The sequence below is a fragment of the Bombus pascuorum genome, chromosome 14 (genome assembly GCF_905332965.1).
Source record: "Bombus pascuorum chromosome 14, iyBomPasc1.1, whole genome shotgun sequence".
Taxonomy (NCBI): domain Eukaryota; kingdom Metazoa; phylum Arthropoda; class Insecta; order Hymenoptera; family Apidae; genus Bombus; species Bombus pascuorum.
Window position 1 is genome coordinate 920,996 of NC_083501.1, and position 13,624 is coordinate 934,619.

A 13,624-nucleotide genomic window follows, 5' to 3' on the forward strand; every position below is an offset into this window, starting at 1 on the left:
ATACCACGGGAAAGAAGATCTGTCGTCATCGTTGTCTTCATCATCTTCAACGATCCAGTCGTCTTCGTCTTCGCCGTAGTTTGCTCGTGATAGTTGCACGAACGTAGAAAGGGAGAGAAGGGGAAGTGAGCTAAGTGACGGGACGGTTTCGATGGGACTCGAGGACGTTCACCTTTTTTCGTGACTTCATCGAGGCTGGTACACGCTGGTAAAAGTGACTTCTGCCAACTAGAATCCTATAGGTCGCCGTAGATTCTCGACTAACCAAAGATACTACTTACGTTTGCGGGACGAGTGGAAACTTTTACAAGATGTTTACGTAGGAGCAAGAGATTTACTTACTTGGTAAATCGTTGGCTCTCTTTCTGCTCTAAAGTTCCTCGACCCTTTGGAATTCGAGAGATTTCAAGCGATTAGAATTTAAGACGTCGAAGACGGGCGTGTCGGTGGAATCAGGAAGGCGCGAGTTTGGAGTGAATTTTGGGGGGCAAACTGAGATTTGCGAATTTTCGACAAGTTTGTCGGAAAGATCGTTAATCGTTAAAGCTTTTAGATTTGTACATCAATTTTGAAATTTGAAAGATGTTACTAGACCTAAATTTGTAGATTTGAAAAGGTTATTACTCGGTTAATTACAAAGTTAATTTTCAATTCGAAAATTGAAAAGTTTGAAAAATTAATTTTTCTCGCACAAATTGAGAATGTCCAGTCTTCTCCAGGAACTTAACTTTCAATAATTTACCAACTTTAATTTCCCTTTTTAATTTCTCTCCCTTGAAACTCCGACATTCGTTAAGTTCTCAACGTTCTAAATATAATGCGATAAAAGTTCCTAATCCAAAGCATCCAAGAACCTGGAATTCCGTGTGTTCGGAGACTAAGTAAATACACAATCTCTAAACCCTAAAGGAAACCTGCTCATCACGAACGAGTCTTTAATGTCGGTTTAAGATTTTTTACGTAACTCTGAATATTTGGTCGCGCACGCGAGGTGTTCTTCAGAAGGGAACCAGTCGTTTCTGTGTGACGAACGAACGTGAACATTATCGAGAACTAACAATCAAGATCGTAACGGCTTAATCGAAACGTTTTATTGCACGTGAATATATAATCACGTCGGTAGATTTACAACCGGCGACTTTATATTCGTTTGTCAAACCGGATTCTTAAAACCAGATAAGCCAAAATGTAGGTCAGACGGAAGAAACGTTTAATTTTTAGTTCTGTACAATCTTATAGGAATGAATTTAACATAGCTTTTTTTTTATTTTGGCTTTATTTCATAGCCACATCTGGGTAATTAAAATTAAATATTCGACTCGTTGTCCTTTGGTTAGATTTCATAATAGAGCTGAGTTTCTGCGAGGTAATTTAGGCTTTCTGTAACACGGTCAAGGCGGCGATCGAATTCAATTTGTACTCGTGTGTTTGGTTCCTATGAAATTTAACATTCGTTTAATTTCAAATTCGTTGACTTTAATTTTTACCACAAGCTTCTTCGCAGCGCATCCTTCGAACCTTCTTTTCTTGAAAATTTAATTCGGCAGTGGTCCAAATTTATTTAACTATAAATTCGTTGATCCGAATTTTTAAATTATCGACAACGAGTATTTTAATAATAAAGTTTCCTTGCAATTTTCCATGAAATTTATTTTGCTAGTAACCTGAATTTATTTAATTGATTTCGATGAAAATCATTGTTAGCAACTGCGTGATCTTTCCCGAAAGTTTGTAAATTATGTTCGCTCGTTGACCACGATTTTTACGATCGTTTCTATACATCTAGAGTTTGCCAGCGAGTTGGCGAACAGAAAGGTCAATCTGTCGGATACTTGGCATAACTGCACGCCTTGTTGCCTCGTTCCTTGCAAATTCGCGATTGTTTTCCTGTTTCTGAACGGGAAATACCGGTTTTCGTTGTACTTCTTTTTTACAGTCCCAACTTTTAAATGTTTTCCAGCACTTTTTGGATTTTTATTTTATGCCCGTTTTGAACTTTAAACCGGTTTTCATTTCAGGGGACCAGAAAAAAAATAGAGTACTAATACAGAACAAAATCATGTTTATATTATGCTATTCTTTCTTGTCAATAGATATAAAAAACGAATTATATCGCACGTTTGATCTTCTGGATTAATTGGTTGTCTTGTAATAAATATTTAAATTTAAAAATGTGAATTTAAACGATCATAACATTTAGACGTATTAATATTTATTGCATCGATCTTTGAAATATTCAATATTACGATTGTGTTACATACATAATTAAACGTACGATAAACGTTTCGTAGAATGATATCGTGTAATATTTCTTTCGTTTTTCTGTATTTCCCCGGTGATTATACAAATCAATTGATAACTTCTCTACTGACAACGTAATGCTTCTTACGGCTGTGTTTAGTATAAAGGAACTTTACGTATTTATTTCTTGCCCGACTATTAAATAATCGGTGTATATTCAATTAAACGATCTATTTAAGCGCACGAAGCAAATAGATAATTATTAATTTTTAGATTTGATAATTTATTAATATCGTCCTCGCAAGAGGGAATTCAATTGAGAGGTTCGCTCACGTACAGAACGTGCTTAACAAAGATAACAATTTCATTTATTTACCGACAATTTTATGGTAGATATTCAAGGTTATGGTTTCGTGCTGTAACCGTATCTTACAAATAATATTTCAATAATTGTATTTCGATAATTCTATAATCATATCTCTAACTATTTTTCTGTAATCATAACTCGATAATTCTCTAATTGAAAACAAAGACAACAAGCCTCTCAACGACGTGATCTCGTTTCTCTATTTGGAATTTAGACATTGAGAGCTGCGAATAACTTTCGATTTAAAAACTGTTTCATCTGTATGGTTCGTTCGATTAAAAATCTGCTCCGTCGTGAAATAGTTAATTATAGTACAGCGAACGAACCAGAGGAAATAAAAGATATCCTAATAATGTAGTACGTTTAATCTGATCTTTTCAATCCTCAACCTTGAGCAGTATCGTGAGGTCATAGGTGACACACAGCAGCTTGTATTAGGTTATATTAATTTGTATTCTGTATTTTACACGATAAAGATTATCATTGGTGATATGGCGTAAAGTACAGAATACAGATTAAAGTTAAGTAATCTAAATTACCCTGAAGCTCGAACTGTCGCGTGTGTCACTTGTGATTCTAGGATATTACTAGTCGAGGATTAAATTTCGTAATTTGGAAACAAACATTTAATCCAATTAACACATCTTGCGGTATATGTTATTATAAAAAATATTATAAAAAATCGAGGCAGTAATATAAACATATATATGGTTTTTCAATCGCGAATAAAAATATTTCAAGTTTAATTGTTCCAAGCTGATGGTGTACATTCACTTTTAGGTACGAACGATTAAAAATTTGCCAAGCGATATTATTACACGACTTAAAAATTCTTCTCGACATTCGTACCGTTTAAACGCCAGAAAAAGCCATAAGAATTAAAAAATTATCATTAAAGATCGTAATTGATTGCGACGCCACAGTTTCCACAATTATTCTTTATTTCTCAGTGTCGTACTGGATTCGTATCAGTACAATAATTAATGTACAAGTTGCAATGGAAGTATCGATTACTTGGAACTCGGACGTAGAACGTAGATAGCAGTGGTTTTCGAGCAACCGTGAACGTGACCCGAAGGTATATCGACTTTTTACGTGAACTAGGCCCTCCATGGTCACCTATAGTATAACGTATGACACCTTGGCGGATCGATACTTCCATTAGAAGGAAAACGATGATGGTTAGCTGCGAAAAACGTACGTAGGAATTCGCGAAATGTGACGAGCTCGTGTCAATTTTCCAATGACTGACGTATCCTTGGCTCTTATCGCTGCGAATGATAGACAATGTCGATTGTTCATTAACAGTCAGCCATTATTTATGCGATTTTATAATTTTAAACATAACCGAGGGAGTGAAACAGAGACTCTTCCTAAATATTACGATGGATACTTCGCTTTACATATTTTACAAAAATATTACGCTTGTACAGATTTGTATACTATGTTGATAGTATATAGTGGGTATAATATACGTATGTTGAATTTTTCCTAATTAATTATGTATAAACTACATTGGTCCACATCCAGTAAGCAAATTTAGAAACCTGTTCGTAATTTGATTTTTTGTAACATATTCATACACGTTAGGCTACTTTCCAAAGCTATAATTTTACTATCCTTTCATATTTCTATAACCGTTAACTGCGTTTACGTATTTTTCTTAAATTTGGCAATCGATCGTTTAGGAATCGAATAAAAGTATCGCGATCGAAAAGAGATTTGTTCGATATATTTCATGCATTCTATAGAAATAATAGACAAATTGAATAAAATAGAGTATCAGCAGTGATCAGACATATTATTATACTTATTGATATCTGATCGAGGATTAATATCGTGTTGTTCGCGATTGTCGTAATTAATTTCCATCAAACTTGCAGTCTCCCCATTTTTCAAATAAAATCTCACGATTTTACTATTACTGTGCTTGTTGGAGCATCGGAACAACAGTTGGCTGGGCGAAAACGTGACTGTCGCTCGTCCGTTCGAGGGGCTGGTAAAGGAATCGCTTTACCGCGACCGAAGAAAAATGATTTGTCGCAACGTCGAAGCGGAAATTAGCAGTTAGCAACCATAGATTTCTACGGTTTCGCGAAGGCACTGACACGAACGGGCTGAGCCAGCGAAATAACTGTCGGAGAAAATTGCTGAGCTGCGACACCGTCGGCTCTTGCACTTCCCGTGCGGCTCCATAGCGAATTAATATCGACGTCGAAACTACCGTGATAGACGTAACAATTACTTTCTCGAGGCTAACTCGACGTTGTTTATGGTTACAAAGTGACGCTGAAGATAAATTATCCGAGAAATCGATGACAAAAAGTTATAAAAATTACCTCGTTACGTCATTGCTTCGTTATGCGAGTGACAGAGAGCCAACAAAAATTGATAGTTGTTCAATAGAAATGAAAAAAGTTTACTAATAAATGCGAATAATTTTTTGGTAGAAATAGAAACTTAAACCATCAGATGTATTTAAGATTGATTTAGAACGATTGCATATATTATAGTTTGATTTTCAATGGAAACGAAGGATGCGTTTCGATGGAAAGTTACAAATAAAATTGGTTCTTAAGTGTTGGCCGACTGGTTAACGAGTAACTGTAATTGGGGATTACCGAACAGACTTTGAAAAAGAACAGGTGATGTTTAATTGGCACATTTGCTTGATAATGGGTTAGTTCGAACGGTCTGCGATATAACAAGACGTCGATGTCAATGGTAAAATCAAGCTTCTGTTCAATTTGAAAGATAGTTAGTACGTACATGCAACTAACTGTAATTTATAATTTTATTAATAAAGGCACGCCAGAAACGTTAAGAAAGATATTTTCAGACGATTTAAGCGTTCATGAACAATAGTACTTTGAGTTAACGAAAATCGTCGAAACGTGACGAGTCAGCTTATTTCGATTAAATTCTTCTTCGTAATTTATAGTCTGAAAGCATATTTTTTATACTTTACAGGGTTATAAATGTCGAATATTATAAATATTCCAGAAAATTTGTACTTCAAATAATAATTGCAAACTAAATTCGATATAAACTTAAAAGCCACGGTACATTCCTCAACCTTATCATCAACCCTTACATCGTCCTGCAGTTCACGCTTCGTTTCAACGTAAAACGGTTCAACAGACTCAAAACGTCTTTTAGCAAGAAATTAATCTTATCCGTCGAGATGCACTTGAAACCGGAATTCGATTTCCTCCGAAGAGACTCGACAGAGTCGGGACGAACGACGTTAAAAATGGAAGAAAAATCTGCGGAAGCACCCTTATCTCCAAGTTCCGCGGTAAAATGATCCGTTAGCGACTTCCGGCGGAAGTGAAACCGTGTAAGGAGCTGGATAAACGGCGATGCTGCGACTGAAGCATAACGGAAAAGCAGACGGGGGTAGAAGGAGCACGTACCAGAGGAGAGAGACCAAGTTGAAAAGAGACGATGGTTGGAGATGAAAAAGGAAGAGTGGTGTCGCGACCTTGGGCTCGAGTTCCGCATTGCTGAAGCGCAACAGATCTCGCGTATCCAGTCGTTGAACGTGTCAGTTCTCAGTTGGCAACGCGACCGGTTGCTTCAACATTTCTCCTTTAGAAACTGGAAACAGCTAGTTTGAAAAACCAAGAAAATTTTCTACTTCGTATTTCTCTTCGCTCGTATTTCATTTCCTCTCTGTCTCCTAGTTTCTTTTCTCTTTTTCATTTTCTTTTCTCTCTCAATTAAGTAAAATCCAACGAAATAGAACTTTTTCGTGGATGGAACGATTGGTAAAGAACGTTGGAAAAGTGTTGTGAAGCTGGGAGAAGATAGTTTGTAAGACAAAGTTTCGTTCGTTTCTTTCCCTGTTTCTTCTTCCTTCGCTATTTCTTGATCGAAAAAAATAGCAGGGTCTTCCTTCCAATCGATATGGTTTAAAAGAGCATGTCGGAAAGACGTTGCTATAACGAGCTACTTCGAAAGACGAAGAAAATTTAGTAGTTCGCGTCTTTGTTCTATTGCCACTGTTTCGTTTATGGTTTTCCATGTCTCATGTTTCGAACGAAGTAAAGTGGAAGCATAGGTGAAGAAAATATAGTGAATTCTTTGTGGTTGGAACGGCTGGAAGAACACGTTGAAAAAGTGTCGCGGAGCTAGAGCCACGGTCCCAGATTGTTGGTTGCTAATTGTCTAGGGCAGAATAATTGTCTTGCTTCTGGAAAATCACCGGCTTTGTTCTCCCGTCCGTTAGAGAAACGACCCATAACGAGCGAAGAGAAAGAGCAAAAGCCGCGACGCGACTCAAATAAATGACGATACGGAAGAACTTTGAATAGAATTGCGTCCGTGCCACGATTGTTTGAACGTTCGTTGGATGAATCGTCTTCTTTTTAATACCAGAACTATCAAACCTATTGAAATGCCTTTCAGATCCTTTCCTTTAGCAAACTTGTAACTTTTACTTGGCTTTCGTCTATTCGTTTATATTCGAAACGATGTTTATTTTATTATTTATCAAAGAACATACCCGCGCGCACGTACATGTTTTTAACAATTGCAAAAGTTAAAAATCCAAGATCCATCGTCCTGACAAGCTTGCCGATTCTAGCAAGTCTTGAAAGACTGTCCACTGAACGCGACGAAGATCGTGCACGAATACGATCTATCCGGCCAAAGACTTTTACAGGTTATTATACAGCTAATTCTTTTCTCCGAATAATTCCATTTAATTTGTCTCTGAACCATCCTGTATGAACGTTCACTTTTAGCAAGAGCACATTGTATCAACTTTCGAACGGAGGCTGAGAATATCTTTCCCCTTGCAACTATGTAACGCAATCACGTGTAACGGTATCCACCTCAAAACGTGTCGAGACTTTCGCAACCGATCAGTAAAATATAATAGAAGTTCACCCGTGGTATAGACACCCAAGTTGTGCAATTTCACGCCAAACTGTCCTTCCTTTTCAACGATTGTTTTCGGGTTGAGCGTGCGATCTTTCAAATGCATAACACGGTCTACAATTGTTATTAGCACTGAATGTCTTTGTAAAAGAAGCTGGAGTTAGAAGGTTGAAGTTATTTTCTTTTTTGTTTTCTGACGAAGAGAAGTATCGTAGAAAGTACCTGTAAGAATCTTCGCTTCGACTTTCTTATTGTTTCAACTTAATATTCATGAGGAAAGGTAATAGCTATCGTTAGAAACTTTTATCGTGATCGGAGGAAATAAACAGTATCGTGAGAGTGTAGGAATTTCAGGAAATTTGATAAAGAAATCTGACCCTTTTCCGCAACGATAACAATTGCCGGAAACTTAAGTAAGGTACAGGATATTTCAACAAAAATAAAAGATAGCCCAAAACACAGGTTGATTGGAAGATAAAGAGTCGGCAAAAATCTTTAGATCTCCTTGGAACAAACAAGAACGCTCGACCGAAAAAACTCAACATTTGGGTCTAAAGGTTCAACGATCGATCCCATGAACCCGACAATCTTGCGTCTAAAGTCCTTTCCCATAAAACCTAAAGCTTATCGTCACCTCGACTCGATCGCAAACCATTACGCGTAACGTAGAATCTGCAAGGGAAACAAAATAAAAGAAAGAGAAGCCGGGCAGTGACCGGAAGGTGGAGCTAAGCTATGCAGCGCTATGCACAAAGTTTCAAAATATTTGTTTCGATAGTCGTGTTTCGATCGGCTTAGCTTAGCTTTCGGTGGAAACAGTTCCTTGCACTGTGCCGCTTATTTGTCCAATCGATTAATTCCATGAAACGAAGAGCGTAGAAAGTTGGCGAAATTATTGGGGTTTCGCCGAGGTTGTTCTTTGCTTTGTTAACAAGCAATGGATGAGCAATATTTCATGTTTTACGTCATGTACAACATCTATTGATTTCTCCATCTCTCGGAAAGTCGTACAGTGACGTTTTTGCAAAGCCTCTGCGGTTTGTTGGCAAGATGTCAAAAATTGAACCGAATCTTTTATTTGTATTACGTGCGACTTGCGGAGAGACGGAGAAAGCTAATAGACCAGGATGTATCGTTAGATACCTCGCTAACGCGACATAAAACAAAATATCACGCGTATTATTATTTCGATATTTAGCGCTAAAGCGAATTTTTTGAGACAAGCTCGAATCGAGCGCTTCGACACGCTGAAAAATGTCAAAAAATGAAGTCAAAGTAAACACTTTGCCCTGCGAACAACCAAATATTTTGAAATTCCTCACGGCGTAGCACCGCTTAGCTTAGCTTTTTCGACGGTTCTCCGGTAAAAGAGCGAAAAAGTGCGGAACCTTGCGCATTGACCTTGACTGTTGTCGAGTTCCGCATTGCTGGAGCGCGAAGGGCCCCAAGGGAAGGGCCACTTGTAAGATCGTTGGCCTGGTGGGAAGAAGGGCGAAGAAGAGAGACTGTACCCGTGGCTGGCAGCTTCGGCCTTCAACTTGACCGGCCCGACTAGCGCCCTTCTCTTTGGTCGAGGCAAGCGTGACCGCTTCGGGATACGAGCACGTACAATTTTAGATGCGGGGTCCTTGACACCTTCGGCAACGAGACAACTGGCAGCCATTGACAGCCTCGAACGTTGCTCCCCCCGTCCATTGATTCGCACCGCGAGTCCTCCGTTGGTTTGGCTTGGCCGCGTATGTGCCTGGCAACCGGCGAGCGTACAAGAGAGACGAGCAACCTTCCCAGCGATCGGAAACTTCCAAGACGGGTCGAGACTCTAACCTGTTAACCGGATTATGTCTCGACTCGTTGACAGGTCACCAGCGAACTCGTGTATTTATGCACAAAGTTCAGTTGCTAGTTTTTGCGTAAGATAGTCGGTCAACAACGCGTTAACGCGTTAATTTTACGTGAATTTTATGTATTTGGCCTTCGCGCCGCAACGAATCGAAGTTTGCGTATATCGAAATATAATTGAAGAAGATTTTTACTAATTACCCTCTTAAAAGCGAACCATCCGTTTCCAGTATTGATCGTTACAGTCGCTCGAGAAGCCTGAGCCATCAATTGCACCTAATAATTTTCTTTAAGATTTTTAAGATTAAGATTTTCTAAATTTCAAAGATCACAGTCGCACAGCGTTGAAAAATATTTCGGAAATTAACTCGACTCGTTGACTAGCGCGTCAATTTTACGCGTTTTGTCTTGCGAAGATATTATGTAATACCTGCGCACTTCTTTCCGACAATGTTACCTAAGTCATTCGTATTATTACCTAAGTCGATCATTGTTCGGTTCATTAGGTACGAAAATGTGCACAGTACACGTAACACGCGAAACTATGATAACACGTTGAAAACGTAGTTGTGTTACGATTGTTTAACAGGTAGCACGAATTTCTGCTTAGCCTTCGTTTTTTTTTTTAATTATATTCATAGAGATACGAATTCGCGTAAATTGGAACTTGTGACACAGCGATGTTTTGCTTGCAGGGACTCGGCCAGGATGTTCTCATGGGAGCCAAAGAGGAAGAATGGGGCAACGCGTTAAACGTGCGAGATAAATCTTCGCTGGGAGTTGTGTTAAGGGATCGTTTGATGACGGATGCCGCCCTCGGAGGTCCACGACCGATCAAGTCCGAGCACAATTATAGTTTGTTGGCGTCGAGTCCTCCTCCAAGCCCCGCGACGCCCGGTGCCAACCCCCATACACCTAATTCCGGATCGTCCGCCGATAGGGTTGGCGCTTCTCTCTCCACCACTAGTTCCTCCATCGATTCTACTAATCTGGATCATCATAAATCGTTGGACATTAGAAGCAGAATCGATGGTAAGAACAGACGAAAACTTGGACCATAGTTGTGATCTCTTTTGGGAAATTTTTTATAAGTCAACAGGAAACCCTGTTAACGTTACAAAATCTTTGGTAACACCAGTTATAATGTTTTATAAAAACTATATAAATTTAAAATAAATTGGAATATTAATTCAATAATTTTATCAACGATAAAACGCCTCTTTTTGGCTTCGATTTATATAAGAAGTAAAAAATTACTTTTTATTTCGACTTAAATATTGATTTATAATAAATCCTTATATAAATATATTAAAATATTCAATTTAAATAATTAGAAGTTCATTTTATTAGTAACGAAAAAATTAATATAAGAAAGAAAAAAATTATTATTACGAATAAGTATAAAAAATTTGAAGTTTTAATATATGCGAATCCAGTTGGAAGGAATTCATTTCCTCGTCTAGTAATTACGATATCATTATCCAATGCTTAGAATAGATAATCTTCGAATATTTACATTTTATTATTTTATCAAACTTATTTTTTATTGCCACATAGATGCAGAAAATAGAACACCTAACGCTGCTGATAAAGACGAGCTTCCGCTAGACGAGGGATAATAAGCTGATTTCATAAACCGATTAATTAGATTTCCAAGTAGTTGATCGTTTATTTTGTAATAAAAAGATTTCATTGAACAAATTCGTTATTTGGGATAATTACGTAAGGTGATGCAGAAGAATCAATTCTTCGCAAATATTTTCGAAATGCGAATATCTCGTTAATGATACCGAAAAATATATTAGATAAGAGTCGAATGGTTTCTTGCAAGATATCGTTTGATGCGATTGTTTCGCTTTTTGTGAGTGGATATACGGCAGAGATACGAAGGCCAGATTTTTGTTTTGTTCGCTAAAACATATATTTTTATATTAGTCAAGATTTATCAAGTAAATTTACTAATGAATTCTTTGATCTATATACCACATATTTTGTGATTTTATCTTATTCACCGACAGTTAGTTTCTTAGTATATTCTCATAGATCGTTCTGAATCGTGCCTTCTTAACGTTTTATCAGTGAATCCAATAACGTGCTCGTGACTGCAAATAATCTTAGATAATCGTAATAGCATATAAGAATATATCCTTCGGTAGATCCTGATATCATTATCGGTAAATCTTAAGACCTCTAACCATATCGGTAGAGAGTATTATATAATATAATTCGTAATCTTAGCAAAATCGGGAAACTTTAGTAACTGTATTAAATCCATGGAATCTTACTTGTACCAGCGTCGGTTGCAACAAATTTTAATATCGTTACAAAATTATGAGAATCTAATTGTAAGCCACAAAGACTTCTAATACCATCAACAGCAAAATTTTGATATTACAATTCTTAACTCGATAAAACGCTGCTGTTAATAATGATAATAGTACTAATATTAATTCCATTGATATCCCCACGAATCTTCGCGAACGCACTTGCCAGTTAGAAAAAATTTTCTCATCTGCCACACGCATTATCAAAAGAGAAGCTAGACAGAGCCACTGCTATATCCGTATGTAGTAAACTCTGCAAATTCTATTACTGTCTCCACCACTGTCAACTTTAATTTTTAACAGAATCTTAATACTATTTACAGCTTCATTGCTATTTCCAACTGTGTACCTTTCTTTATCAACGTAGTCGTTAGACGCATCCGACGCGCTTTTGCATCTACAAATTTCGCATAAACGCGTACAAACACGCAGCATAGTAATCTCTATAATATTCCGTAGATAAGACACGTTTCTGCTAAGGTTCGATCTCTCTGGTCGTGTCCGTAAAAATGCAAATTCGCAGAAACACGCGTAGTCGTAAGAAGTCTGTGCTATAAAAGGATCTAATGTCATCGTTAGAAGATCCAACAAATATTAACGTTGTAGCGTAACTACTATACGCTATCCATTCTCAGTACCAGGATTCTCAACTACACAAAGTCCTAACGTTACAATTTACGATCCTACTAATACTTGCACCTCCATTCACCGGCATGTCTATCAGAAGCGAGAAACCTTCTCACCTTCCCACATTCGACTTTCAAGAACCTCTTCCTCAACGTCATTACGGTGCATCGCGAATGACGGGGCAACGCTAATGCACGGTACACTAGAAATACACTTGAAAGCTATAGCAGAAACTCTGGTAGAGGAGTCTATAACGTTACAGGTGTAACAGAAGTCTGATAATGCTGCTAACTTCAGGGAACCCGGTACGATTGGCAATATCCTGTCGTCATCAACGTGTCTCGTCAGTTTCATTTATGCAGCCTGTGAACGTCGTTGATCCATTAACTCCTCGAGACGACCCAGTTCGTATTATCGTATTGCTCAACGGTATATCAGTAACGTGTAATGACTGGATTTGATAGCAGTTGTCGCGATCCGTTTGCTCGTCGTGAATTCGTTGTACACATTTGTACACGTAATTACCTTGGCGTTACCTGTTCAGTTTCTTACAATGCAATGGCGGACAGAAAAATATTTTAAATTGATACATAGTACCTATATACTTGGGTATTTGTGTACAGAAGAATACATACGGGATAGCGTGCGAACATACGAAGGTCGAGAGAATTTAGATACAAAGTCGTTGGAAACGATCGTCTTGCGTGAATAAAATGTGAAGCAAAGCGAAGAACGAATGATATCTTTGTTTTTGCAGATATGGAGGAAGAGTGTTTCCCGGCGATCTCAATGAATACCGCGTCGGGACGCGACGAGCTGCCTTCGTCGTCGTCTACGTCGTCTACCTCAACGATTATCCTAAAGAGAAGAAACAATGTAGTACCTGAAGACGTGGAGTGTACAGAGATCAAAGGTGAACCGATCAGCGCGCCTAGCAGTCCTTCGGAGTCTTGTCAAACGTCGATAACCGACGACAAAAGCACGATAACCATGGTGTTTCCTCATACTCTTCATTTTTCGAAGAATCACATGTCGCAGACCAGCGATAGCGAGGAGGATGACGAGGAATATTATCAGGTACTTCCATATTTTCTTTGTCTAGAATACTTACAGATAGAATTCTGTTCGTGAAAGTACGCAAGGGAATCTATCAAATGTTCAAGGAATTCGTCGATTCCTCGATTATACGCATTCCTTGATGTTCAAGGAATTTGTAAAAGCAAAGATCGAAGCGTACGATTGTTGAAAATTGAGATGTACGTTCGTCTTGGCGATATATAATACGACGATTATTCAAATGATGGAGGAACTTCGAAGCGCGAATGTTCGTGTCTTGCAGTTA

At 38.0% G+C, this 13,624-nt stretch overlaps 1 protein-coding gene across 1 annotated transcript in view; it reads left to right on the forward strand.

The window, feature by feature from the left end:
* The window catches only part of LOC132914318 (cyclic AMP-responsive element-binding protein 3-like protein 2), a 45,805-nt gene that overhangs the window by 25,099 nt on the left and 7,082 nt on the right, over positions 1-13,624 (forward strand). The window contains exons 3-4 of the mRNA XM_060973342.1: positions 10,027-10,363; positions 13,040-13,359. Coding sequence (XP_060829325.1) covers positions 10,027-10,363; positions 13,040-13,359 — 657 coding nt within the window. The remainder of the gene's footprint in view (positions 1-10,026; positions 10,364-13,039; positions 13,360-13,624) is intronic.